At 37.4% G+C, this 27,259-nt stretch overlaps 2 protein-coding genes and 1 long non-coding RNA gene across 9 annotated transcripts in view; all 3 read left to right on the top strand.

Moving 5' to 3' along the window:
- LOC137179603 (uncharacterized) overlaps positions 1 to 20,799 on the top strand; it is a 39,364-nt gene extending 18,565 nt beyond the window's left edge. The window contains exons 1-6 of one of the 6 annotated variants that reach the window (XR_010927848.1): positions 17,784 to 17,891; positions 18,938 to 19,212; positions 19,315 to 19,366; positions 19,456 to 19,632; positions 19,763 to 19,835; positions 20,299 to 20,799. This is a non-coding gene — a long non-coding RNA (uncharacterized lncRNA). Of the gene's footprint in view, positions 1 to 17,783; positions 17,892 to 18,937; positions 19,633 to 19,762; positions 19,836 to 20,298 lie in introns of those variants that run through there. The other 5 variants (XR_010927847.1, XR_010927843.1, XR_010927845.1 and 2 more) reach the window with 5 other exon arrangements.
- LOC137179597 (NACHT, LRR and PYD domains-containing protein 12-like) overlaps positions 1 to 26,715 on the top strand; it is an 84,279-nt gene extending 57,564 nt beyond the window's left edge. Inside the window, exon 15 of the mRNA XM_067584403.1 lies at positions 23,646 to 26,715. Coding sequence (XP_067440504.1) covers positions 23,646 to 23,935 — 290 coding nt within the window. The 3' untranslated portion in view covers positions 23,936 to 26,715. The remainder of the gene's footprint in view (positions 1 to 23,645) is intronic.
- LOC137179602 (CD48 antigen-like) lies at positions 3,457 to 14,111 on the top strand. 2 transcript variants are annotated; one of them, XM_067584412.1, is made up of 6 exons: positions 3,457 to 3,712; positions 8,043 to 8,342; positions 11,579 to 11,878; positions 12,034 to 12,154; positions 13,441 to 13,507; positions 13,735 to 14,111. In XM_067584412.1, exons 1-6 carry the CDS (start codon positions 3,676 to 3,678, stop codon positions 13,846 to 13,848), a joined length of 939 nt encoding a protein of 312 aa, XP_067440513.1. In that variant the 5' UTR covers positions 3,457 to 3,675; the 3' UTR covers positions 13,849 to 14,111. The 2 variants fall into 2 exon arrangements, with proteins under 2 accessions (XP_067440513.1, XP_067440514.1); XM_067584413.1 differs by having other exon boundaries at positions 3,458 to 3,712; positions 12,034 to 12,150.
- Positions 26,716 to 27,259: the final 544 nt, after the last annotated feature.

The raw sequence follows: 27,259 nt of genomic DNA on the forward strand, positions 1-27,259 counted from the left end.
CTCAATTGTCCAGGATGAAGGAGTCACTTTGGAAATCCTTATAAGAAATGAGCTTTTTTCACTGCTACCAATGTGTCGCAAAAGTCTAGATAAACTAATTGATGTGCTGTTTTACTATGTACAGTAAATACCCTACTGAGTCACATCTGGGGTTGAAAATGATAGCTGCATTTTGACTTCACTTTAAAGTACAGCACACCATCTTAGTATCTCATAGGGGTGTTCCCGAATACAAATACGTTATTCATTTAAGTACAAATAGTGTTTTGTTTTGTTTTGTTTTTTTTAAGAATATTTGTATCATACAAATATTTTTAAAAATATTCGTTTTCAGGAAGAAAAAAAAACATGTCAAATACCATGCATGCATGCAGGTTGGTTACATCACTATCTCAGTGTCTCTCCTCTCCTCCGCTGTTAGATCTATCAGCAGGTCTCAATGAGGGGAGTCACATCCACCTGCTACATGATGCACATTTCCTAATTTGGACATCACTCCCAGAGTTGGGGGTGTTCCCCAGAGATAAAGCTGAGCTACTGACACATACAAAGGGCTCCCAAGGGACTCTCCATAACCTGTTGTTCCCCTTCTCCTTTCCACAAAGTTAGGTTGTGAAAAACAGGCAATAAATGAAAAGTGCAAAGCAAGAATCGCCTTTGAAGTTCATCCCTACACGTTACACAGTGTGCTGTCTCTGTGTATAAATTGGTAGAGGTCTGTCTGCAATGAGGTGATAGGTAGAGTTTTAGCTCAGTAGTCAGCACAGTCATCCATGATCTGGAAGACTTCAGTTCGACACCCGATGTGGGGACCTCCTTCATAAGATAGTTTATTCATGAACACTTATTGTAACACTTTCATTTTCGACAATTAAAAGCGTAATAAAAACTAAACATGATTTTTAAGCCTCTTTCCACTTTTATTAGAATACAAAGTCTCTAGTACGTGGTCATGCTAGTTTCTCTCCTCTCCTCTGCTCCCTGTGTTTCACTGAGGGCGGGGCTGAGGCATTATTATGGATATCACTTTTCTTGGCAAGACAAGCCCTGCATAGCATTCACGCACTAGGATTGGCCAGGCATCTAATTGGCCAAACTACTAATGAAGGCAGTATTTATATGCTAGTGCCCACTACAAGGGTTATTAGAATTAGCCTGAGCTTAGTACCATATTAGCTGGATCAGTTAACATCATCTGACAGTTTGAAAGTTCCCAAGTAACATAAATATTTGAGCCAATATCAACATTATACAAATACAATTTGCTATGACTCACATTCATATAGACGCACATCAGTCTTCACAAAACGGAGAGAGAAACTTAACAAGCTTGGACAGCAGACATGTGACTTGCTGCTTGCTTGGAATAGCGTCACATGATCAAGCAAGGGCTTCTGGGAAAAACAGAGTCTGCTGGGAAATGGAGCTCTTAAAGAATAACAGGGAGTTTTCTACATTCTCTGCTCAAGCAGTGGACAGCTGCCACCTTGTTTCATTCTTCAATCCAGGAGCCCCCCAGCTAACAATCAGATGACAGGCCCTCGTTTGTCGTGGGCAGATCTGGACCTTAACCAGAGCTGACTAACCTTTTCTGTCCTTAAGTAAAGAACAAGAAAAAGAAATGAAATCTTACTACTATTATTTGTTTACGCATCTGTCACAGGTGAGAACATGGATGTGTTATAAGAGCTGGATACCGGACACAATTATATTTCACTTTTCCATTACAGAAAGTACTTCTTTTGTCTGAGTCAGAACTTAAAGTCAAGTTAATATCTAGAGATATAATGTTGTTGTTTTAATTATCAGATTGCCAGTTACTGATGCTGCCATTTTGACTCCCCAATATTAATTTCATAAGTCTTACTTTTTTAAATATATCTTAACTACAGATAAATATGTGTATCACATTAAATTGTTCTTTCTCTTTCACCGCTCTTTTTTTGTAAGAGTTTCTATAGTATATTACCAACTAGTTTTGTCAGTGACTGCAGGTCATATTCAGGAGATCAAGCCGGATGTCTTTGTTTGCTCTGTCTTTGTTTGTCTTCCAGCCAGCTGCTCTGTAACTCTATTGTTTTCTATCTCTCTTCAAAACAACAGATACAAAGAACGGGGTTAAAATCGTACAGAAAAAAATCATAATAGCAAATACAGCTGCAATGGGGTTTTAATTCTCAGTGGTGTGTAGTGTTTGCAACGTTTTCACATAACCAGGAGTCATTTGATTCAGGGTTAATTTTGAAATTCATCTTTAAAATCTAATTCTGTGCATACTGAGAAGTAATGAGCAGATATGACATTCAGTACGATGGATTTATTATATGTTGGGTATAACATTTATTCAACTTACAATTTACTAACAAAACTAAACTAAACAGTGATTTGAAACAGTATTAAAGGTCCAATGTGTAGGATTTTGTTGCCTCTAGCAGTGAGGTTGCAGATTGTAACCAACTGAATACCCCTCCCCTCAACCTCCCCTTCCAAGCATGTAGAAGAACCTACAGAACCTAAACTCATGAAAAACGTTTGGTTTGTCCATTCTGGGCTACTGTAGAAACATGGCGGTGCAACATGGCGGGCTCTGTGGGAGAGGACCATAGATGCATAAAGAGAACTCGATACAGCGTTGGAGGCAGGGCCCTGTTCATTCCTATGACAGTTGCTCAGTGGCGCATGAAGCAAAGAAAAATCAACTTCCCGGTATGAAAGTACCCAGATCTTACACATTGTGTGGCCCATAGAGCATGCACACTTGTGACTTTCACTGGCCGAGTCGGCTACTAGCCCTCGGGCTAACTTCAATGGGGATAAAACAATTCAATCATGCAGCTCTTCGATGCTTTTGAAATGTGATCAGACCAAACGGATTTAATTCTGATAGTGAGACAAGTCATTTCGTGGGGGTTGTGACGCTCAGAAAAATGTATCCGCTGATTTACAGACGTCTCTTTCACAATGTAAGTCTATGGGAAAAAGTCTTTTTGGGCCAGTGTGCATCACGTGACATTATAATTACATGGTTTGGCCGCCATGTCAAATTGGCTTCAAAGCCTGGTGCTCTTCCTGTATCCAGTTCTCTTTATACATCCATGGAGAGGACCCACTCCCTATAAAGTGCTCATTTTAAGGTAACAAAAGGTGATTATACACTAATTAAAACATACTCATGAATATTTCATTCTATTACTGCCAAGTCCGTTCCACTAGATGCCACTAAATTCTACACAGTGCACCTTTAAGAAGATTTTTTGGGGACTGAAAAAAACAAATTAAACAAGAAGACACACAGACATACATCACATCTGGGCAATGACAAAACACATGCACAACAGTTTCTGGATGTCTATAACAGACACTACAATTCACATCAATGTCTCTTAATTTTTTTTTAACATAGGTTTTAGCTGGATAAAATTTATGTCTCTGCACCGGAACACACAGCATCAGACACACAGATGGAGCACTCGCTGCTGCTGCCGCCGCTGCTCTGCTGACGTGCTCAGTATTGTTGAGCTACAGTATTTGACGAGTTAGGAATGGGAAGTTGTGCACAACGCAGGTCGAGACACGTCTGTGAGCACAGAATCCGTTCTAACTGGACAAGATTTCACAAACCTTTTGATATCTAAGGAATTAACAAAGAATACTTGTCTCTATCTGAACTCTGTGATGGAGGCACAGATGAGAATTATTCTCTTTCTTATGGGTAAGTTATTAACTTCGTAACGTATTTGTTCATTATTCTTTACCCAACCGCTGTAGGTTTATTAGAGGAATCCTTAAATACATAATAAATACTACTGTAATGAGTTGTAAGAGTGTGATATATATAGGTACTGTGCAAACATTGGGTAAAGTAGTAGAGGCTTAAAACAATAACAAGTTAATAGCACTGGTGCGAACATTAAATACATTTTAAATAGATTTTTAAACACACTTTGGTCTCCTCATTTGTCCGCAGCAGTTCAAGTTCAATAGCATTTTTTCAATGTGACAGAAGACACACAAGATAAAAATATGATGAAACGGAAGAATTAAAATGTACAGTGCAGTCAGACATATGCATAAATAACCCCCGAACCTAATTTCACTAAAGGTTTTTGCCTCAATTTCAAAGAACCAAGATTTGAAACAGACCTGCAGTTTTCTGGTAGTTTTCTGGGAGTTGCAGATGGTGCATAAGAATAAAATGCTGCTTCTCCGTATTTTATTTTGAATAAATATATCTGTAATATGATCTAGGAGGTTTGGATGAGTCATAATGTATTAGCAGCAGATCAGGAATGTATTTTGCTCCGAAACCATTTATGCTTTATAAACCAACAGCACTATTTTAAAATCAATTGTGTGACACACAAGACGATCTGAGGTCTGTGATCCAGTGAGGACTCTGAATCAGCCACAGTTGTCTGGTTGACTTTTTAGAGACCTGTGAAGACATTATTACATCATTACAGTAGTTTAATATATTCTTAATGTGGCTATTAAAATCTATGTCTGAGTCCATGACTACACCAATATTCCTGGCTTGGTTTGTTGTCTTTAATGTTGGTGATTGAAGTTGAGTACTGTGTTCTAATCATTTCAATCATGGCTCCAAAAACATTTTTTGTATGTTTCTTTGTTTTGTTATTTCTGTTTTATCTTTGTTTAACTGGAGAAAAATTTTGCACATCCAATCTTTTATTTGTTCAATGCACTTACACGTATGCAACCAAAGTCACCTGGTGATATTGTTATGTAAATTTGTGAGATATTTTGTTGTTTTCCATAATCTTAGCAAGTGGGAGCATGTAGATGTTGAATAGAAGAGGCCTGAGAACGGAGCATTTCTGTACGCTTACATATTTACCGATTGACACAAAGTAGTTCTGATCCTTCAACTAGAATTCTAACTTAATACATTTTACCAGACTGTCTAGTAATATGTTATGGTCGACTGGCTCGAATGCAGCACTGAAATCTAATAATACCAAGGCTGAAATTTTTCCACTGTTGCTGTTTTAAGTAGATATTCAAGACTTTAACATAAGAGTGCTGTGATGACACTGCTGTGAAATCATGACTGGAAAACACCAAAACAGTTATTTAGGGACAAGAAGGTTTTTAGCAGTTGAGAAACAGCCTTTTCAGTGATTTTACTTAAAAATTGGAAGTTAGATATGTGCCTGTAATTGTTCATTAGTGAGGTGTCTTGGTTGTTCTTTTTTACAGTGTAATTTAACACATCAAGATCTGATTAAAGGCGCTGGGAAATACTACAGCATATCTAAGGGTTGTGGAAAGCCTTTTGTGGCTCCAGAGGGAGAAATCTGACAAGTGATGCCTCAAGTGATGTCACTTGAGTCATTATTGGTTGGAGCTGAAGACTACAAGTTTGAAAATGAAACAAATCTAGAGGTGGAATACAGCATTGGAACATTGTGAGAGAAAGGTTTAGAAATCAAAATATGTTCAGTAGAAATGAAAAATATTTTTCGTTGTATTTTTGCTTCAGTTATCACTTAATAGCAGCAAGCTGATGAAACTGCAGTGTTTTTCCATCCAACAGTTTATAGTGTTGTTACTGTAAATACAGCTGCTTACAGAAACACATTTAGAGGAAGGTGTTTCCACCCAATCCATTAAATCTGCACTGACCGTACAAAAGATTGCAGTCTGTCTGAATATATTTACAAACCACTGAAAAATCCAAACACTGTGACCTTATTTAACCTCCTCTTCATAGCAGTGAAAAACAATGTTATCAGAAACATACCAGTCCATTGAGTCTTATTTAATTACTGTGTATCATTTTTCTCTATCTGGTGTGTCTGGTCTAAACTTAATCCTCCATGTTACTCCTTTTATATTTGAATTTTTTTACTTTTGGAAACAATAAAGAACCAACGCAGGTGTAATTTGCAACATGCAACTACCAGCATAAAAGTTGAATTGTAATTAAAATGTTAAAGGGGACATATAATGCTTTCTGTGATTTTCTGTTATTTATATACTGTTATGATGTCAGATATCTGTTAAACAAGGTCTAAGTTCCAAAACTTGAGGTTAACTTATGTAGAAATCAACCTGCCCTCAACGATTGTCTTGCTTATGCCCATAAACAGCCCTCCGTCCCATAGCCTTGGTTTCTAAGGTTGTTGCTGAGGATTTCCATGTGTTGTTTATGTTGTTCACTCTCATATTTCTGATCTGATTTCAACTCAAACATGTACAGATGTATTTGAGAAGTTTACATTTTGAGTAAAGAACAAGAAAAAGTAGTAAAATCCTGATACTATAGTTTGTTTCATGGTTTGTTGACGTGGCCTTCACAGCCGGCGGAAGTCTCCCATGGTGCAGCTTCCAAAAACTGGCCAATCAGAACAGAGTAGGCTCATCAAGAGGGAGGTCTTAAAGAGACAGGAGCTGAAACAGCCTGTTTCAGACAGAGGCAAAACTGAGGGGCTGCATAAAGAGTCAGTATTTATTTTCATTTTTGAACTGTAAATCATGCAAAAATATTCCAGTAGATATTCCAGATTAAAATATAGACTTGTAAATGTGCATAATATGTCCCTTTTAAGTATGGGAAAAGGTACTTAACACAAATAATCCATGCCAGGCCAACAGGTAGGATGTCAGTCTGTAATATGAACACAGGAAAGCTACTATGAAGTCCAAGAACAATCAGTATACAATTCAGAAACAGTGGTGTGATAATAGAAATGCTTTAAGATACATCAGCCCTCAGCCTACACTCAGCATAATTACTATCTGTATGAAAATGACGTTGATTTTTATATTGTTGAAGAAAATTCACTCAAGTCCTTGTTCACAGTTTGCTGTAGTGGAAGTGGTTTAATAGGATTCCGGAAATGCGGTGAGCTTACTGACACAGAGCTGGTCTGATACAGTAGACTGACCCAGAGCTGAAGAAATGGAAAGACTTTATACAGTAAGGATCAAAGCAGTGACCAACAGATGGTGAACAAAAGATAAGAAGGAGGGGAGGGCATTTACATACAAGATCAAGGCAAATCCAGGGGCAAGACAGGAGGGGTCAAATCAGCAGGGGTCAGGAGGTGGAAAGGACACAATTGGCATATGTTTGATCAAAGAGTTGTCTCAGATGTCACTTGATTATCAAGTCTCCAAACCAAATGTGTATTCTCCTTTAATTATCAAGTCTGCTCCCAAAAGGGTATTCTTCCTCAATATACATTGTTTTCAAGGCTAATTACCTAAAGGCAACATGTACAATACCATAGAATTGCAAGGAGGCCAAATAGGAACTGTGGCCTCAACTACATCAACAACATGGACTGAAAGAATGTCTGACCAGTCCAAACTGTGTCTACACAGGAAGCTTTACAGACACATTTTTACATCTGACGGAACAGATACTGTGATACTTCCTCAACATTGTCAGTGTGGTGAAATGCCAAACACAAAGCCAACACAGTGAAAGTGTCTAATAGTTTGTCAGTGATAACAAATATAACACAAGAAATACAAAAAAAAGAAGTAAAATCTGGTGCACTTATCTGGTGCTCAATTCCATAGATGTACAGTGGGAGAGAAGGTCCCTGCAGCTGCTTCACCTGCAGCTGGGTGTAAAAACTAGAATGGAGACGTTTGCTTTAATTTTATCTCATTAAGACAGTTTTATCTCATCTGCTGCTGTTAAACATATTTAAGATGCATTTATTGTAAATGTTTAGTTTGTACCAACCAGCTTCAGAAGGACAGTAAATGAATCAAAATTTGTAAAAAAAAATAAGAGAGGAAAATGGAACTCCTCCAGATCAGTGATGCACCACCAATGTAATGTACAACAGAATATTTAAAAATGTGACAGTAAAGACAGTGATCACAGGATTTCATACACATTGGTAGACAGTGATTGTTTAAGGCTGCAATAGAAATTCATAGTTAGTGGATCAGCTCCACACTGTACATCTCAATAACATCTGCATATTCCTTCTAAGTTACAAATGTTGCCTCCATCAGATGATATAGCTGCGCTGACTGTTGTTTGTCTTTATACTTTACAGTGATGATCTCATCTGATACTGAGGCAGAGAAGAACCTGACCAGCACTGAGGGAGGATCCATCACTCTACGTTACCCTCTGGTGGAGTTAGGATTTCTTTTACGTGGAATAAAGAATGTTGCCATGGTGAATGAGAAGAAAATGCAGATATTAGAGGACAATTACAAGAACAGACTTCACTGGGATAACAACACTGGATTCTTTACAATCACAGGACTGCAGAGGAGTGACTCAGGGATTTATACTTTTGACTCTAAAAAAGGAACTACTCCCTCTACATCCTACAAACTCACAGTGTATGGTAAGTTGCATCTCTTCTGCCAGTATACTGACCAGTGTTTTGCATAGCATTGTTTGAATATGATGCTCCATTTGTGACCTCAGCAGTCTGTATGTTACTTTGTGTTTCCATCACATAGCTTTCTGTACTTAAACCACAGGGGAAAAACTTTACCTGACAAACAACATGACCCCACAGATGTCTGTTGTCTGTCCAGATTGATAAAACATTTGCTGTGGGCAAAATCAGTGTTTGAATTCAATATTGTCACAGACTCTACTGGTAACTGCCACAGTCTGAATGACAGATTCAATTTACAGCAAGTGAAGAAAAAGAGCAGCGCAGTCTGTGGAGATATTGGATTTAATTTTTGTTTCATTCAGCTTGTCAAATCAAAACAAAACCAAACGAAGCTACTAAACTCATGAATGTTCCTTCCAGGTCCATTAGTTAAGACAGAATGAGTTGATTTCGGTTTTAAAAATAGAGACAAGATGTCTGTGTAAACTTTTATAAAATAGATGTCTCGTGTCATTCACAATGGCCATTCCTGATGTTCTCAGAACTCATGTTTTCCATCATAAGGCTGTGTGGGGTCCTTTTATTGCTGTGTCAGCATATACTGCATCAGTCCTTTTTCACTGAGTGACCCACATTAGACTTGGGTCTGATCCTCATCTTGAGGTGGGTCATCTGAGCAGGTTGCTTGACATGGGATTAGGGAGCATGGAGTGCCACCTCAATAGTTGTTATTTTACAGTGTCAGGATCATTACCTTTGCTAATTCATAATTTAATTTCCTGGTTCTGTCTTGAAATGAAGAATAAATAATAGCATTTTGAAACAGAATAAGCAAAACTTACCTTAAAAAGTCTTTATATTTTTATTTTTTGGCCTCCATTCATTTATGTGTTTGTCTTTTATATTCCAGCTCACAGTTCATCTGTTTCCTGTTTTAACACTGTTTCCATTTTGTGATCACTTTAAACCCACAGAGAGGAAACATGAACTCCTGATGCTGATCTGTGTGTTTTTATATTTAGTTTATTCATACATCATTTAAATGCAAATTTGATAAATCTATTTGCAATAACTTTTTTAAATGATCATTTTATTAATTGATTATAATGAAACACTATAAAAGTTATGCCTTTTTCTTGACTAGAGGTCTGATTTTGTTGTTTATGATAATTCATTGTGTTAATTTCTAGTATAGGGATACATTACACAACACAAGCATTTTTTTTTTTTACATAATCAGTCAATTAAGGTCATTTAAAAGCACATACCGTTGTTCTGACGGTCTTTTCAGAATCCTCAAAGACTCTTGTAATTATCTGGATGAAAAACTATTCTGTCCGCTACACAATAATAAATATTTTTAATCTGTTTCCCAAAGTGCGACTTTGGTTCTGATGCAGGTAGCTGGGCAGGCTGCCATTTTTGTTTTGATTCTGAAAAAGGTGCAACTTGGGATTTTTTATTCTCATTCAGCAGACAGAACATATAGTTTCATCCAGTTGGTTAGAAGAGTCTGAGGATTCTGAAAATACCTTCAGAACAACAGTTGATGTTTTTAAATGACCTTCTGGGTTTTTAAAACAGCACCTGGTAATTATCTTTTAAAGAGGCTGATGGTTACATGTGTGAACTGAATGTATGCTAATACATGAGGCACAAACTAGGACTGTATTAGTTTTAGCATAACTCCCACACTACATTAAAACTGTGTTTGAACCTGCACAAAGCTGGTGTATAAGAGGTGAAACTGGAACTATAACTAGAAATATGATAGAACTCATAATGTACACCTCCCAGGCAGGTGTAAGTCATCAATCATCAACTGTTGTCATGGCAGTGGCAGATGGTAGCCACTAATGATAGTAGAGCCAGAGGATTTTTTTGGACACGTTGACTGTTTCTCATGAGATTATTTACATTATGATGACACTGACATGAGCACTCAGACCTGGTAATGTTGTGATATTATGCTGTGAGCAGTTGGAATTGCTGTTGGCAACACTTGGTTGAATGTAACAGAAACTTGTAACTGTTTTCCAGAGACCTTTGTTGATGTTGTTTATGACCATATTGTGTGATACAGCCATCCGCACCCTCACTTAAAACAACAAAAGTACAACAGGAGCTGAATAATGTTGAATTATTAATGAGATACACAAACAGGCATTGTTTCATATGTTAGCTAGTTCATATGTGATAGCATACATTACTTTCTCATTAAATAGTATATTGTAGGTATCTTCATTTCCATCACTAGTCAGTCTCTTTCTCTTCCATTTTACCCAAATGCTGAACTAGATGAAACGTTCTGTACAGTGTTTTGATTACAGTCGGCCATTTTATTGAAGTGTCTGAATTCTGAATGTGTAAATGTATAAACAATATAGTGCCCTCAAAAAGTAGTGACCATGGTATGTACACACTACTTTCTGCTAACAATCCCACAATGCGATGTGCCACATTTTATAGGTGTGAAAACACCTGTTAGTGGTGATCAGAAATTATGATTATTAGGAAGTGTCCAATTTCTCAATTTACTGCTCACTATTGAGTGAATGGAGTTACTATCATGTAAGGAGTAGTGAGTGAAATAGGGAGTGATTTTGGACACATAGTTAATGACATCATAGTTCAGTTAAAACTAAGTAGAGATGATGCAGCTGAACAAAGAGGTGAGTTTAGTGTGGAACTAACTAAAAGTTGACTTTACAGTCAAACTTTTGCTCATAGTAGTTTAAGAGGCATAGTTTAACCCTTCCACTGCCAGACTCAGAGATGACCTTCTTGACACCACTGTTGCACTGAGGCATAACTTCATACTTTCTAGCTTCCAGTTGCCACAATTATGAAATAACAGCAGTAATTGTGGTGGGTAAAACAGGATGTTACTGAATATTTCTGCCAAACTGGCATGTGGGCAGTCCAGTGATATTTACTGATGATAGCTGACTTCTTCTCAGTTGTTGGAATGTGTTAACTTCAAACTATTGGATGAAATTGCTGGTCTATGGCAGTGGTTCTCTGTGGCTGCATGTTATGCATATCAACTTTTATATTTTGGGCATTTTTCCAGGTTTGCTCAGAAAAAGAGCAAGTGGCTTATTTAGACATTGAACTTTACTTATCACTGTTAGTAGAATGTCTGTGGAATGAACGGTAATTAGATTAGAAGTAGATTAGGGTTTTAAAGTCACTCATATTGTCTAATTTTTATTCTCAATGAATTTCTTCTCCAGAGTCTGTATCAACTCCTGCAGTGAAGAGACTGAGTGTGAGTGCTGAGAGCTGCATCTTGCTGTGTTCTGTGGAGAAAGCTGAAGAGACAACACTGTTGTGGTACAAAGACAAGGAGATACTGAACCAGAGCAGCTCTGCTCTCTCTCTGCTTCTCACTGTACACAAGCAGGATTCCAACTCCTCTTATAGCTGTGTGGCTGCCAACCCTGCTGAAAAGAAGACTCTTCCTGTGAACATCACGACATCCTGCAGTGAACAAAACAACACAGACAACAGTGACGACACAAACACAAGATATTGTAAGACTAATTTTAACAGAAATACTCAAATTTCTATAAATTTCCCCAAACTCTTACATTTTAAGAAATATATATTTAAGGGTTTTGTCATTGGTACATATTGTTTTGTGTTCTATTGATGTTGAGTGTTTTTTGTTTTTTGTTTTTTTTGACAGATTTTGTGACAGGAATTATAATCTCCATCGTGCTTGCTGAATTTGTTGTACTTATTGCCATTATTGCCAAGAAGAAGTGTCTTAACAAAACCAAGACAACAATCAGACAAACACAAGGCAGGTATTTGTTATTTATTTGTTTTTCACCCATTGTTTTATAACATATCTTCATCCCTATTAAATGTTATGTGTCTGTCTTTCAGTTTTTTATACTATATGATAATACCTCTCTCAGTTTTATTGGACTGGATCATACCGGCCACATATGCCTTAAAGGTGTGCAGCTCAGTAGCATTTAAACATGTTGGGCTGGTCTACTGAAAGGAAAAATCATTTGTCTGTATTTCCGTCACCTTGGTTCTCGTACGTGTAATCTACTTTGAAGGGATCGTTTCAGACAGGACAAATACGTTTGTAACTGTTCTATTCAGGGCAGAAATCGTTTTGTAGACAGTTATGATCGCCTGATTTGGTCTGAATACGGTCTAAACGCACTGGAAGCGTCTGAAGCGCGCGTTTTGAAGTGCACCTGTTGTTTGAAACGTACTAAAAGCGTTATGAGGCGCGTCAAAATGTCTTAACGCCCCAAATCCGACCTTGTTTCGATTTTGGAGCGTCAAATGAGGACCCAGCGAACAAAACTGTTTTCTCTGCAGCCGCATAAGGCAGACACAGCGCAAACCAGCAGAGCACCGGCGAGCGAGAGAGCGAGAGAGAGAGAGAAAGAGAGAAAGAGAGAGAAAGAGAGAGAGAGAGAGAGAGAGAGAGAGAGGGAGAGAAAGAGAGAAAGAGAGAGAAAGAGCGGCGGTGGTCGAGTAATGAGGGCGAGCGGTAGTGAGAACAAAACCTCTGCATGAAAGAAATACAACGTTATATTCTGATTATTTCACGGCAGTTATGTTTTAAAGCATAAATAAATAACCAAACACTCAACAGATGATTTACTGTGGACACTTAGGTTCAGTTTCATTTTCCTCCTCTGTATTTCTCCTCGTCATTCATTCATTACATCCAACTAATGCAGCGGTTAATATTAAGAACAAAATGACAAATCTGTGTTGGTTCTGTGGTGTTGGCATGTCAAATCTAATGCTTGCAGTGCGCCATAGAAACATCAATTATCACTTTCAAATGCTTTTGCTGTCCTGGTTCCCAGATTATGGAACAGTCTCCCTCTGGGGGTCAGTTCAGGAAACTCTGCTGAGAGTTTAAATCTCGCCTCAAAACCTTTTTTATTGTCAAAGGCATTTTATATTTTTTTATATTTACTTCATTATTCACACTTTAAAAAAAATCTTTTTTGTTACTCTGAGGCACTTTGTAACTTTGGTTTTCTGCTGTATATAAAATTAAGTTTTACTTTTTATTTATTTTATTTTAATAAAAACTTCCTCTTTGTATCTGCAGATTTGGTGAACACAGACACAGATGTATACTATACTGTATGCAAATATCTGGTGACAGACGCTTTCAGGTTTGTATTTGCACACACAAATACACCTTCCTATGTTAAACATCAGAACTCGAGGTTAATGTATGCATGCTGCAAGTCAAGAACGCTTCCTTTTCAGTGTAGAGGATGGAAAAATAGCCTCCATTAGAAGTAATTAAAAAAAACTGAACCCTTGGGCTGCTGCATTGGCCCTCACTGCAACACCTGATGAGTCACTACCCTGCACTATGTCTGTTTTCACTCCATAGGACATCCGAACCACACAAAAAAATGATTCTTCGATCACAGAGGTAATCAAAAGAGAGGATGGATCCCAAATGACAAGCATAAAAGACAAATGTCACGTGAAACAAGGAGACTAGTACATGAGTGGAACAAACTGAAATTGAAACTGCAAGCAGCGTTGGTCGGGACCTCGCACTCTGGCCTGTCGGGATCAGATCATTTTGCTTTTTAAAAATGAGGGATATAAGTGTGGTGTGCTTTTATTTTGAAAGTTTGATTGACATATGTACTGTCAGGTGTGTAGAGACAAGTAACTGCAGCTGGACACAGAAAAATACTCATATATTTGAATGGAGAAATCTGAATTTACATGTTTTTTCTATCTTTCACTGTTTTTGAGATATTAAAGTGTGAGTTTTAAAGTCTTTTCTTGCTCCTCCTGTGATTTTATAATGAGTGTGTATTGTGGAATGTTTCACAGCACTGCGGGAGTGACATCACCAGGAGCAGTTGGAGAGGAGGATTTTAGAGTACGCTTCTTGTGAAATCTCCTCATAAATCCCATGACTTTGGCCAAATCTTACATTAAAAATCATATTTTAGTAGGAAATTTCATGGTGAATCCATTGATACAGGTTTGAAAGTGGTCAGACTTATAGTTTAGACGTCAGAAGCCTCTGTTTGACACAAAGTTCATGCCTCCCCATTGTTTTACATTGTAATGTGGCACTTCAACTTTCAGGGCTTATAAAATCCAAACCATTCAAGTTATTACACCTTTTTTTCAGCACAGTGTCATAAGTCATCTATTAAAGTTTGAAGCCAATACCATTAACACCTTCAGAGGAGATAGCGTTTGTTCGGGGGCCAAAATTGGGGCAAAGTCTTATTTTGAAAGGCTGATTGCAGACTTCCTGTTGGATTTAGGTCAGAGGTGTCAGCATATGATTTGTAGGTCTTGATGAGACGAATAATTGAGTTTTGGTTTGATCTCTCTGCGGCCATTTTAGTTACATAGGTGGCGCTAGAGAGCACATTTTGGCACTTTGGGGGTTAATTTTTACATTTTATCAAATTTTTCACCAGACCTGATGTGCGTGCCAAATTTGGTGAGTTTTTGAGCATGTTTAGGTGGTCAAATTAAGGGTTTAAGTGGTGTAATAATAAAGAAAGAGAGAAACAAACAAACAAACAAACACATGAAAAACAATAGCGTCCTCGCCCTTAGGCGAGGACTACTGCCTTTTGGGCTCGGTCCCTAATTAGACAAGGGAATTCTGTACAGGTATGCAAGTCAGAGGAAACAGTTGGTTCTCCCTACTGAACTGAAACAAATGCTGCATAAGAATTTGCATGACGACATTAGACATGTTGATGCTGACAAAGTAATTCATCTGACAAGAGAGAGGTTCTTTTGGCCTTTCATGCAAAAGGAAATAGAGGATTATGTGATCAGAAGGTGTGCTTGTATTAAGCAGAAACGGCCTTGTGTCCCACACAAAGCACCCATGGGTTCCATAACATCTAGCACCCCATTTGGGTTTGTCTCAGTGGACTCCCAGCTAGGAGGTAACGTTCCCACAACATTGGCTAACGTTACCTACAAGTTCTAATGATTTTTTAGAGAAAATGTTTTAGTCTAGTGTTCAAAAAACGTTTTAAGGATGTTTATCAATTCAAATAATGTTCTCATAAGGTTAAACATTAACTAAGACATAACATTTTAACTGCAACATTCTAAGGATGTTTTGGGGACATTGTTGAGATAACAGATTATAGAATGTGCTTTGATAAAACATTCCCACAACGTTATATGATAACAAAAGAAGAACATTCTCAATGCAACATTCAGAGAATGTTTTGAGAATGGTATTTCGGCCTGATATGACTAAATGTTTTTTATAAAACGTTCCTTTAATGTGATATGTTAACAAAAGTAGAACGTTTTGTCTGCAACATTCTGATGATGTTTTGGGGATGTTGGTGAGGTGACTGATTATAGAATGTTCGTTTATAAAACATTCCCACAATGTTACATGATAACAACGTAAGAACATTCTTGAAGTAACATTCTGAAAATGTTTTTAGGATGTTATTGAGGCCTCAGATGGCAGAACATTTTTCATAAAACGTTCCTTAATGTGATATGTTAACAAAAGTAGAACATTTTCTCTGCAACATTCTGAGGATATTTTGGGGATGTTGTTGAGATAATGGATTATAGAATGTTCTTTTATAAAATAGTCCCACAATATTACATGTTAACAAAGAAAGAACATTCTCAATGCATCTCTGTGATGATTTTATTGAGGCCTGAGATGACAGAACATTTCTTATGAAATGTTTCTGTAATGTGATAAGTTAACAAGGTCATGGTCAAGGTCAAATTTATTTATAGAGTGCTTTAAAAAACAAACCAGGTTTGTGCCAAAGTGCTTTCAAACAAACAGAATAGAGCAGAAGTCATCATAAAACATAGGTTCTTAGATATATACAAACATTGCATTGATCAGATCAGATCAGATGTGTGTCTTTTTCATCAGTCCATTAGTCCATCAGATCAGGTGTGTGTCCTGATCTTATATACTGTATAGGGGTGGTTTTGTGCTCGATATCTTTGAGACCTGACAGAGATCCCTTTTGGGATCAAAACATTGTTTACACAATAAAAGTGTGCAGGTTTTTTCATGGTTTCTAATGACCTCACTTACTGGATGTATGTTTGATTATCTTCATCCACTGAGTTACTTATAAAACATTCCCAAAGTGTTACATGATAACGAAGAAACAACGTACATAAGGCTGTACAGTCTCTCCAACTGAGACCAGACGTCTCAACAATGTGGTGTGTAATTGAGTTTACAGGTGAATTAAGCAATATTCCATGAATCATGTACATGCCCAAATTTATAAAGGAGGTTTGTAAGAGCTGTTAAGTCATATTTTGGCTGAAATATACTGATAAGTAGATCAAAGGCAATAGTTTTGGCGTGATGTGGCTAGAGAGAATCAAACTCTATTCAGATGATGTTGACTTGTAGTAGCAATGTAGGTGTATCATTTGAGTAATTAGAGGGCTCAATTTAATAATCTGAAGGATTTAATAATACAAAGGAATTTGGTAGAATAATTAGAGATAAAAAAAATTAATGAATTTGAGGGAAGGAGGAAACAAATTGTAATTCAACAGAACAATTTAATCTTTTTTGCTCTCTTGAGTCCAAGGGGTTCTCTAGTTATTTGATATTGAGGAATACATTATCGTGCGCATCGTTAGAATGAATGCATTGGGGATGTGTGCAGGAAGCAGTGCTACAACCCGCTAGGCAGAGTGTCCAGCAGCTCTTTACGCACATTTGATGTGGTCAGTGTATGACGGGAATTAGGTGCAAAATTATGACTATAAGCCCACCAGCTGGCCCAAATTTATAGAATACACTCTTTTTTCTCATTGAGTTAACCCAAATGATGAAAAAAAATGTTGTTTGGTTGAACTTGCAACACGCACATGTAGACACACACACACACAATCTAAATATCTATCCCATGCAACTGATTTCGATGGATGTTGTCTTTTGGGCTAAATCGTGACCCTCATTTGGCCCAAAAATAGTTGCTGAAAACTGGGCTCTCATACAGCCCTCATTCAGCCATGTAAATAAAATTGCATTGCAGCAAGTGGGGAAATATATCTCAATGAAACGTGTGTTGTGTACACTACACCCAAATTAGTCTTTCTGGACACTTTTGAACATAATCACTGCTGTTCAAAAACTTAAATATATTTGTTATATTTATATGACTATAAATGTTTAAAATATGCCATACAAATTACGTGTGTTGTTACTGCTCTTTGATATAAAATGTATCTATAAAAATGATGAGATTTTCCTTCTTCTTTGTGAGACGCACGCACGCGCACGCGCACGCGCACACACACACACACACACACACACACACACACACACACACACACACACACACACACAAAACGCATGACGCCAAAGTGGCTTGTTTTGCCAGATTGGTCACTCAAAATTCAAAAGTCAAAATAGTTGCATGTGATTGGGCGTAGAGGAGGAGAAGGGCTGGGCTAGTGAAAAAAGGCGGACAACAAGACTCCAACCCGCAACTAGATCGTAACCGAGAGCAACGGAAACACCGACACACATTGAACTGGGTGAGTATTAAGTAATTATAATTTAATTTAATACAGGAACGCCTGTTTGACTGAAGTTTAGTCGAGCTAATGAATTGCAAGGTAATGTTAAGCTGAAGAAGCTAGGTTTACGTTAGCTTGTCATTGTTAGCCTAGTTAGCACATTGCACTGAGCAGTGGAGTTAAACTGGATTTCTCAGGCTCCAGCTGGGTTTGTAGCGTAGGTTCGTCTGTTTGATGGAGCACAGACAGGAAGGCAGGCAAGCAGGTGGTGCATGTTGTTTTTGGCCCTGTTTTTTAAAAGGTACTGCTGATGTTACAGTTTAACTGGTGTTTCAAGTACTGGTGATATCCACATGTGTGAGGCGGTGGTTTCCATGGCGACCTCTGGATGCCAGAAAGGACTATGGATCGACAAAGTAGCTGACTATTGATGCTTTCATATTAATAAATTGTTCTTGTTGTTAGTATCATATGTCCTGCTTAATCCGATGTGAATTTGAGAACTGTTTAGTACAGCGTACATGTGAAACATAAGGTTACATGTATGTCATACTTGGCTCAGACGCAGTAGGGAGCGAGCTGGAGTTAGCATTTGCAAAGTATGATGATCTTGTTTTGTATGAGAAGCCACAGACATTTATTTCTGTTACCACAATATTCATCCGAATCAGACTCTGTCACTGTCAACTTTCATTTTGCAAACAGAAACCGATTAGATAACCGTGTACTACATGCGTTTAAATACAATCACTACTGATCAGTACTGTTGTCCTTATAAGACAGGGTTATTCAATTCAAATTCAAAGAGGTCCAGTGAGAGAAAAATTCCTCAAGCAAAGGTCCAGAACATTATAATGTCTAACTTGCATTATGATTAAGGGCCATATATACTGAAGTAGCAAAGTAGTTGTATTGTCTATATGCAGTCGACAACTGACTGTCTAATCAAAGTACAGTTAAATAATATTTAAACACTATTTATTGTCAGTTTTCATATTGAACTGGAGGGATTATAAATAATAAGTACTGTAATAATACATAAATGTTCTTTTTCTCATTTCAAGTAAAGATGGAGGATTTTTGGGAACATGCCAAATTCATCACAGAGGATCTGGAGTGGCTGCACGCACTGCCTCATGAACAGTTTTGGTGTTAGGTGAGGGACTGTCGACGTGAAAATATTTCTGAGACATTTTTTCCTCTTTTCATTGCTCTACAATAGTCTACCAAAGCTGGAAAAATGTAAATACGCTATCGATTCATTGGCCAGGAGCCTTCCCTTCTTCCCTTCTCTGCTGTGGTCCATTTTTTCCACCAGGTGGTGTTTGATGTCCTAGAGGTAACTAGACTTGTACTTGCATCGTGCTCCTTGCATCCTCTACCTCACTGCCCTGCCCTCCTCCCCAGTGGTGGCCAAAATGCTGCACTTTTCTGTCCACAGGACGGGCTTTTTGACCTTCCTCAGGACCACAACCACACATAAAGAATCAAAGGTAGGATGAGAAACTGGATATCAATCGAGTGATACTACAAACGGCTTCTTAGAGGAGACAGTTGCTTGAGATTTTTCTGTATTTTCCAGTAATAGTATGGTCACCTGTTGCGTTGTGTGTGCTTCTCTTCCCTCGGGGGAGCCTCCTCACTCTGGCTGCGTTTGGAGAAATGATCTATGAGAAGTTCCTTTTTGATATTCCCAAAATTTTGGATCTGTACGTGTTTTTTGGAAAAGGCAACAGCTAGCTGCTGCATAAGATGATAGGTGGACTGTTTCTTTAAATCTTATCAATAATTATTGTCACTCACTGTATGGTATTGTGATGAGAAATGTCTCCATCAGGTTAAAAGATGAAGTGAAAACTCTTAACTTTAATAATGATGCCTTTTTTTAGAGAGCATCTTTACCCAGCAGCCGTCCTCCTGCAGTCACTTGGATGAGACAGTATCCATGGGACCCACTTACAGGTGACATTAGGTTTTTTATTTCTATGAAAAGTGAAATTAAGTGTTAGACTGGTTAAAAAAAATGTTAAGGTTTATTCAGGTTTGCATTTATTTTGGATTGGGCTATAAACCAATAGCCCAATCCAAATGATAATCCAAAGGTAGAAGTTTTCACTGCACACATTAGGGCTGATTACTTGCACTTCCCTGATTAATCCATAAGGCCAAAAATGCTAACAGTGCATTTTGCTTGTAAGCTGATAAGCCAAATACATTGCTAGCATTTTCAGCACTTGTTGATTAATAAAGAAGTGAGTGTGAGTATTTCAAATACTGCTTAAGCTACTTCAACTACTGTCTCAAGAACTTCAGGTACTACTTCATCTAAATAAAATACTGCTTAAAATACTCCAACTATCCACTTTTTCAAGCTGAAGCAAGAATTTTCTAGTTCTTTTTTTTCTTTGTCTTTCTTTACCTTTAGAGGCCTGTCGCAAGAACCACCCAAGATACTGCAGAAGACAGTCAAAATCTGTGTCGCAGATACCCCGAAATATGCTTAATATAGGTTAGTGTTAAGCATTTGTTCAAAAAAAGAAGAAAAGATTTGCATAGAGGTGGCATGTGTGAGTTATGATCAGTAAGTATCCTACTTAGTGTCAGTAGGCTTACTTTTGGGCTAGTATTGTATGAATTTTAGTTCCAATGAAATGATATTTGAGCATATTGACATGCAACAAATAATAATGTGAGCAACGGTGCAGTGTAGTATTTGTTTGAAGGGAAGTTGAGTGAGTTTACAGTGTCATTGCAGCTCACTTAGCCGTGATAATACAAGATATAAATTGCATTTTATTGACTCTGGAGATGATAATGTATGTTTTCAAATTGGGTTTTTCATTTGTCAAAACCAAAGAGAACCTTGCCCAGGTTCGTTTATGTCTTTTCTTAGTTGTAAAAAAAATAAATCCTTTGTATAGCATTATTATGTAGAATTTGTGAGGAATTATTTACTGCCTTAGTCCAGACAATATCTTGTTGTTTTAACAACCACAGTTGCTATCGTGGGTTTGTGTGAGGTTGCAGCATACATGAAAGGCATACACTATTATGTTAAAATGTTTTAATGAAATGTTACAACAAAACATTTTTATAATGCTTTTAAAGCATGTTATCCTACTCTGAAATAACACTCTGGGAACATTAAAAAACTTGCCACTGAAAATGTTTTAAGAATGTTACAGTGTAAAGTTCTAACAATGTTATCACCAAATATTTCAAGTAGGTTATCAACAAACATTTTTAAAATGATTTTAGACAACGTTATACTAGAACATTCTGGGAACAAAAGAAAAACTTCCCACTGAAAACATTTTAAGGAACGTTTGGGCATAATGTTCTAACAATGTTATAACTAAATATTTTAAGAAGGTTGTCACCAAACATTTTTAGAATATTTTCAGAGAATGTTATTATAGAACGTTCTAGGAACCAAAATAAAACTTCCCGCTGAAAACGTTTTAAGGAACGTTTGGGCATAATGTTTTCACAATGTTATAACTAAACATTTTAAGAAGGTTGTCACCAAACATTTTTAGGATGTTTTTAGAGAACGTTATCCTAGAATGTTCCAGGAACCAAAAGAAAACTTCCTGCTGAAAACATTATTAGAACATTACATGTACCATTCTCAGACCGTTTTTAGAACCAAAAATTTCTAGCTGGGCTACCTCCACCTTGAGCCCAGCAAAGGAGGCTATGAATATATACTTGTTCTGCTTGACTATTTGACCCGCCTTGCCCAAGTGTGCCCCACCAAGAATAAGTCAGGGATGACGGCAGCAGAGAATATTCCAGGATTTCATCCCTAGGTTTGGTTACCCTGAAAAATTACACCACGATCAGGGTCGGGAATTTGAGAATGCACTGTTTCAGAGACTCTGGCTGGCATATCTTATTCTCGGACCACTCCATACCATCCGCAGGGGAATCTTGTGGAGAGATTGAACAGAACACTGCTCCAGGTGCTTCAGACGCTACATGAAGAAAAAAAGTCTGATTGGAAAGACCATGTCCCTTGCATTGTGCATGCATACCACTGCACTACCCATGAAGCTACGGGATACTCACCATTCTTTCTCTTATATGGAAGAGCCCCATGCCTACCAATCGACTTACTCTTTGACCTCAAACCTGAGCAGGGGACCCCAGACAGACAGATGTTTGCACAAAAATGGGCAAGTAGGATGCAGGAGGCATACAAAATTGCCTCAGAAAATAGTCAAAAATCATCAGCAAAGGGAAAAAACAGTATGACGAGGGGTAAAAGTTGTTTCATCATCTTTGTGCATTTGACATTGAAGTTATGAAATTTAATTGTTTAATCGTTTTCATGCATTTGACTGTGCATCTATGCAATAGTATTCCATTTATATAAGTATTATTAGGACTAAAATGCTGGTACTTGAAACAACTTATTTTCAGTCAGTATAACAGTAAACCTGTATGATCAGAGTGGAAACCAGTTGAATGTGAAGTGATATGTACATGATGTGACTGAAATATGATTGTAATGATAGTAATAACTGAAGATACAGAGGACAGTATCAGTTAAGGGGGGATATATGTTTATTTTGAATACATAATACATTGTTGGTTCGTGAGGATGATATTGAAGTTGAACATCCTTGAAAGATTGTGGTTTTGATGAGACAGAATAAAATGGCGCTTGAGTTGGTCACACACCGATAAACTTGTGTCTGTTCCTTACTGCTCAGCAGCCATCCAGGACTGTGTAGCACCATAGCTACTGGCCCAGGTACCCCAAGGCTTGAGGCCGGTAACATCAGCTCATCACACATGTCCATAAATGGCCGTATTCTCTGTTGCTAAGGTTGTTGCTACATGTTGTACACATTGTCCAATCTCATATTTTAGATCGGATTTCAAATCCCCGGAAAAGACCATCACCAACAATTATTTGATCCCACTAACAAGTATTTTGAGTGTATCCAAAGCCTGATTTACCATATTTGTCCTAATATGAGACATCCCCGCTTTTCCAACACCTTTTTTTGGAAAAAGACTTTTTGAGCATACAACACACTTACACTCGTCTGGATGGATACGTTTCCCAGAGTAAATCCAAGAAGAAGATAGTCCTAGGTCTGAAAACCTTTTCTCTCATAAAAGTGAAATAATACCATCAAAGCTGAAAGTAAATCACATATTTGTAGCTTGTCTATCAGTCACATACTCACACTCTCTCCTGTTAGGCTGTTGAAAGAGTTGTAATGATTTTTTTTTTTAAAAAACAGATAGGCCTACCTCTTTTCAGACTGTCTGTTTGAGCTCATTATCATGTGTGGCTGCAGTAATTCTTGGCTGTTTGAGAGATGATCCCGTAAAGATGTTGGAAGACTTTGGACTTGCTTTCACTCGTCATGAATTTATTTCCTCCATGGCAGAAAAACATGTTACACAAGCCTTCAGAAACTCCTGCAGATTAAACCAAGCTAATAAAATACTTGTAGGGCTGACTGACTCTAACAGATTCACTGCAAACAGACTTGAAGACACAGCAGCCTAGCCAGTATTCCTCCTGTTTGAGTCATGTTTGCTGGAAATTAAAAAATTATATATATATATATATATATATATATATATGAGTGTCACTGTAGTGGGAACAGTTCAAGTATTAAGAGACAGACTAACACATTGCTGGTTAAATTTGTTGATTAAAAGCATAGACATGGAAGTGTTCCAATTGAGTTATGGAAATTCTTCAAATTTCTAGCTGGCCTCTGTTGTTGAATCAAATTCTTTTTTCAGCTTCATCTTCAGGTGCTTCATCAGTTCAAAATCTGCCAAGGATGGGAGACAACATCTCAGCAGACGAGAAGCTGCTAACTGTTAGGTCAGCGTTTATCTACAGAGTGTCTTATCCTGTTCTGGACAAGCTGCTGGATGAACTTCTGGGACACGGGGTTATAACTGATGCTGAGAGGGAGGCAGCCATGGCCAAACCCAGGCGAGTCAAAGCACGAGATGTGATTGACATGGTGCGAAAAAAAAGGATGCGATGCCAGCAAAAAACTGATTACCCTCTTCTCCGAGGATGATACATTCCTTTGCAGAGAGCTCGGCTTAATCTGATGCAAAAAATATTTAGAGTGATGATCATATGAAGCCATGATATCATCATTACAATCTGAAAAGCAATGAAGTGAAACACTATAAATAATGATTATACTCGAGCAAATGTCATGAATCAGATGTCGAGGAAGTGAACCATATAGGATATACAACACAACAGAGCCCTGCAGCCTGAATTACACATTACATTTAATCATTTTTTCAAATTGTGTCAACAGACTTTAATGTAAGTGATACCACAAAGAGCAAGCAGAGACACTGGCATACACTTCTTGCTCTAAAACATTCCTTATCAAGTGTCTTAAAGTTGTTTATTTTATCTCAAAATCACAATTATATCTCTGTTGATTTAATTGCAAAGAAGAAAACTTGATAATAGGAAAGTTATATCGTTATGTGTGTGTGCTGGGGAACAGTGAAGGCTGTTTGTAGCTGTTGAACATGATTAATTATTGCAGTGCATTTTGTACACTTAAGAGGACATAAATCAATGTATGAACAGCTTTCATGTGCTTGCTAATTATTTTCACACATTACAGAACAGTTGAGATTTAGTGCATGGTGAGTAACTGCCATCTCCTCAAAATGATGCTGGAGTTACAGATGATGTCCTGTTTAGTAAATACAATGTGGAGTCACATTAGCCTGATGCAAAGCAGCCCATACTTCATATCATTCCTTTTTGTCATAAATTTGTATACTTTGTTTATATTTTTCTTGAGATTTTAATAGAATATTTTATGGATTTAATCATATATTCTGTGTGCTTTTGGACTTTATATACTTGGATCACATTTCTATGTTAATTTGAGTAATAAAACATATTTTATTCTAATATTATCTCTCTACACAATTGTCTGAATATAATTGAATATAATTCTGGTTGAGAATATAAAATACCTTTATTTTATTTTTTGTTTTGGGGCCAAAACTTAAATTTAGGAGTTATCACTCTTAAAAATGTCAGAATCAGGTTTAAAACTCACATAACATCACACAAAACCACAAGTAATTTGTGTGTCATTGTATAATGTAAACCAGAAACAATACTGAGGACTAGAACTTTATATAGCTGTAATCGGTGGTTTCTAGCATTGTGTTATAAGGAAGAGGTTCAGACCAGGGTGTCTTAGGAGGCGACCGTTTATTCCGGCAACTGACGACAGAAGTACATAAAAGAAATCGTCCGGTCAATTGTGATGCTAGCTCAGGCTCCTACACAAATTAAATAACAGAAATGTGTTAGCATACTGCACAAGAAGTCCAAGCTAATAAACAAACTTACACCTGTAATTCACAGGAAGTGCACAACGTCGCTTACCTCCCCCATGAAGTACAACAACCAAAGGGGAGAGGTAAAGGGGGGGGACATCATTTATAAGAAAGTGAACGTAGGGATACAGTGAGTCTTAAATGTTCCACATATTGACCCTGGAGAAGTAGCATGTCAGGATGTGACTATTTACAAATTTTGTGTAATTATAATACATATGCTACATAGTTGACTCTGTTACATATTGATAGGAGAAAACTGGTTTAATGAGTCATTTAGGGTGAATTGATGTGACTTGAGGAAGAATGTTTTTTCATGTAATCCTCTGAGTTGTGTGAGGTCTTTTTGTATTTGTGTTTTGGGCTCAATAATTAAATGATTGGAAAATGAGATCAACTAAAAACAACCAGGTATAAAGGTTGACTGTATAATTTGGGTTATTTTCCTGTTGAGACTTCAGTTTAGCTCCACTCTACATGTCCTGGAAGATGACTTGCTTCACCAAACCAACTCTATTTGGGACTGGACCAACAGCTTTGAAGATGGCACCTGTTGAGATAAGGACAGAATATCATGTCAAAAAGTTATTGAATGTTTGACTATGTTATATAAAACACATTGAGTATTTGTATGTGTATTATTTGTTAATATGTGATCTGTGTTAGTAACAACTTAGCTGTGGTTATGCACTGACATCAGTGTAGAGCTGATGGTGCAGCTGTCACAGTGTCTTTCTTTCTCTTCACAACTGTCAAAATGATAATAACAGCAACAGAACTCCCAAACGCCACCATGGGAAATAGGAACAGCCAGGGACATGTCTTACTCTCACCTGCCAGACACATTTAACATGAGCATCAGAAATAAACACTAAACCATTATGTTTCATTGAGAATATGAATGTTTGGAAATTAAAGATTGAGTCTTACCTTTCTTGTCTGTTGTTTTGTCCACAGAATGTCTATATCAGCTATAACAGTCTTATTTTCAGCAGCGTTGGCAGCCACACATCTATAAGAGGAGTTGAAATCCTGCTTGTGTACAGTGAGAGGCAGAGAGAGAGCAGAGCTGCTCTGGTTCAGTATCTCCTCGTCTTTGTACCACAACAGTGTCATCTCTTCAGCTTTCTCCACAGAACACAGCAAGATGCAGCTCTCAGCGCTCACACTTGATCTGTTCACTGCAGGATGTGATACACAGTCTGCAGAGGAAACATTAAAAACAAAGAATTACACAGATGCTACAGTGTAATCACAACACTTGGTTAAAGGGTCAGTTCACCCAAATTATATATATATATATGAAACACATTTCCTCACATAACTACCAACCCATGCAGATAGTTTTGGTTTAATTTCTTCAGTGTATTGAAAAATCCACATTCAAGATTTCTCCTCCACCAAAGTACAAAAGAAATGAATGAAATTTCACTTGTGTTGCTCAAAGCAAATAAAAATGAAAACAGAACTATCACTACAGGTCAAAGAGATTTTTTTTTTCATTTGTGTTAACCAGCCCTTTAACCTAAAGCAGTGCCACAGTGATTTGGTTTACTAACTGTGATGTATTTGAAATGAACTAATGAAGAAGTCCTCTTATCATCCAATCATCTGATTAACATTATTTGCATATGACAAGGACTGGAAACTGTATGTACATGTAATTGTAATGTATTAATTAAAACTATTAACGCAAACACAGTGTGTAAACACATATATGACTCACCATACTGAACACTGTGAGTTTGTAAGTTGTAAAGAAAATGTTTCCTTTTTTAAAGTCGACAGTATGAATCCTGGAGTCACTCCTCAGCAATCCTGTGATTGGAAAGAGATCAGTGATGTTCCATTGAAGTCCAATAGAGGGTCAGGTTCCTCACTTCCTCAGCATCAGATGTGATCATCACTGTGAAACATATAGTGATCCAACGGTCAGTTCAATTCAAAACCACAGAGCTTCTGAATCACTGTTTAAATACATTTTGAATTCATGAAATTGTGGTTAGTGAGCTGTTACT

Source organism: Thunnus thynnus, chromosome 3 (assembly GCF_963924715.1).
Source record: "Thunnus thynnus chromosome 3, fThuThy2.1, whole genome shotgun sequence".
Taxonomy (NCBI): Eukaryota; Metazoa; Chordata; class Actinopteri; order Scombriformes; family Scombridae; genus Thunnus; species Thunnus thynnus.

What these genes read in the sequence shown, in the direction of transcription:
- LOC137179602 (XM_067584412.1), top strand. Translation starts at nt 3,676, where the DNA reads ATGGAGGCACAGATGAGAATTATTCTCTTTCTTATGG. An exon ending in CTACAAACTCACAGTGTATG is followed by an intron (nt 8,343 to 11,578) that starts GTAAGTTGCATC and finishes TTTCTTCTCCAG; the next exon opens with AGTCTGTATCAACTCCTGCA. An exon ending in CGACACAAACACAAGATATT is followed by an intron (nt 11,879 to 12,033) that starts GTAAGACTAATT and finishes TTTTTTTGACAG; the next exon opens with ATTTTGTGACAGGAATTATA.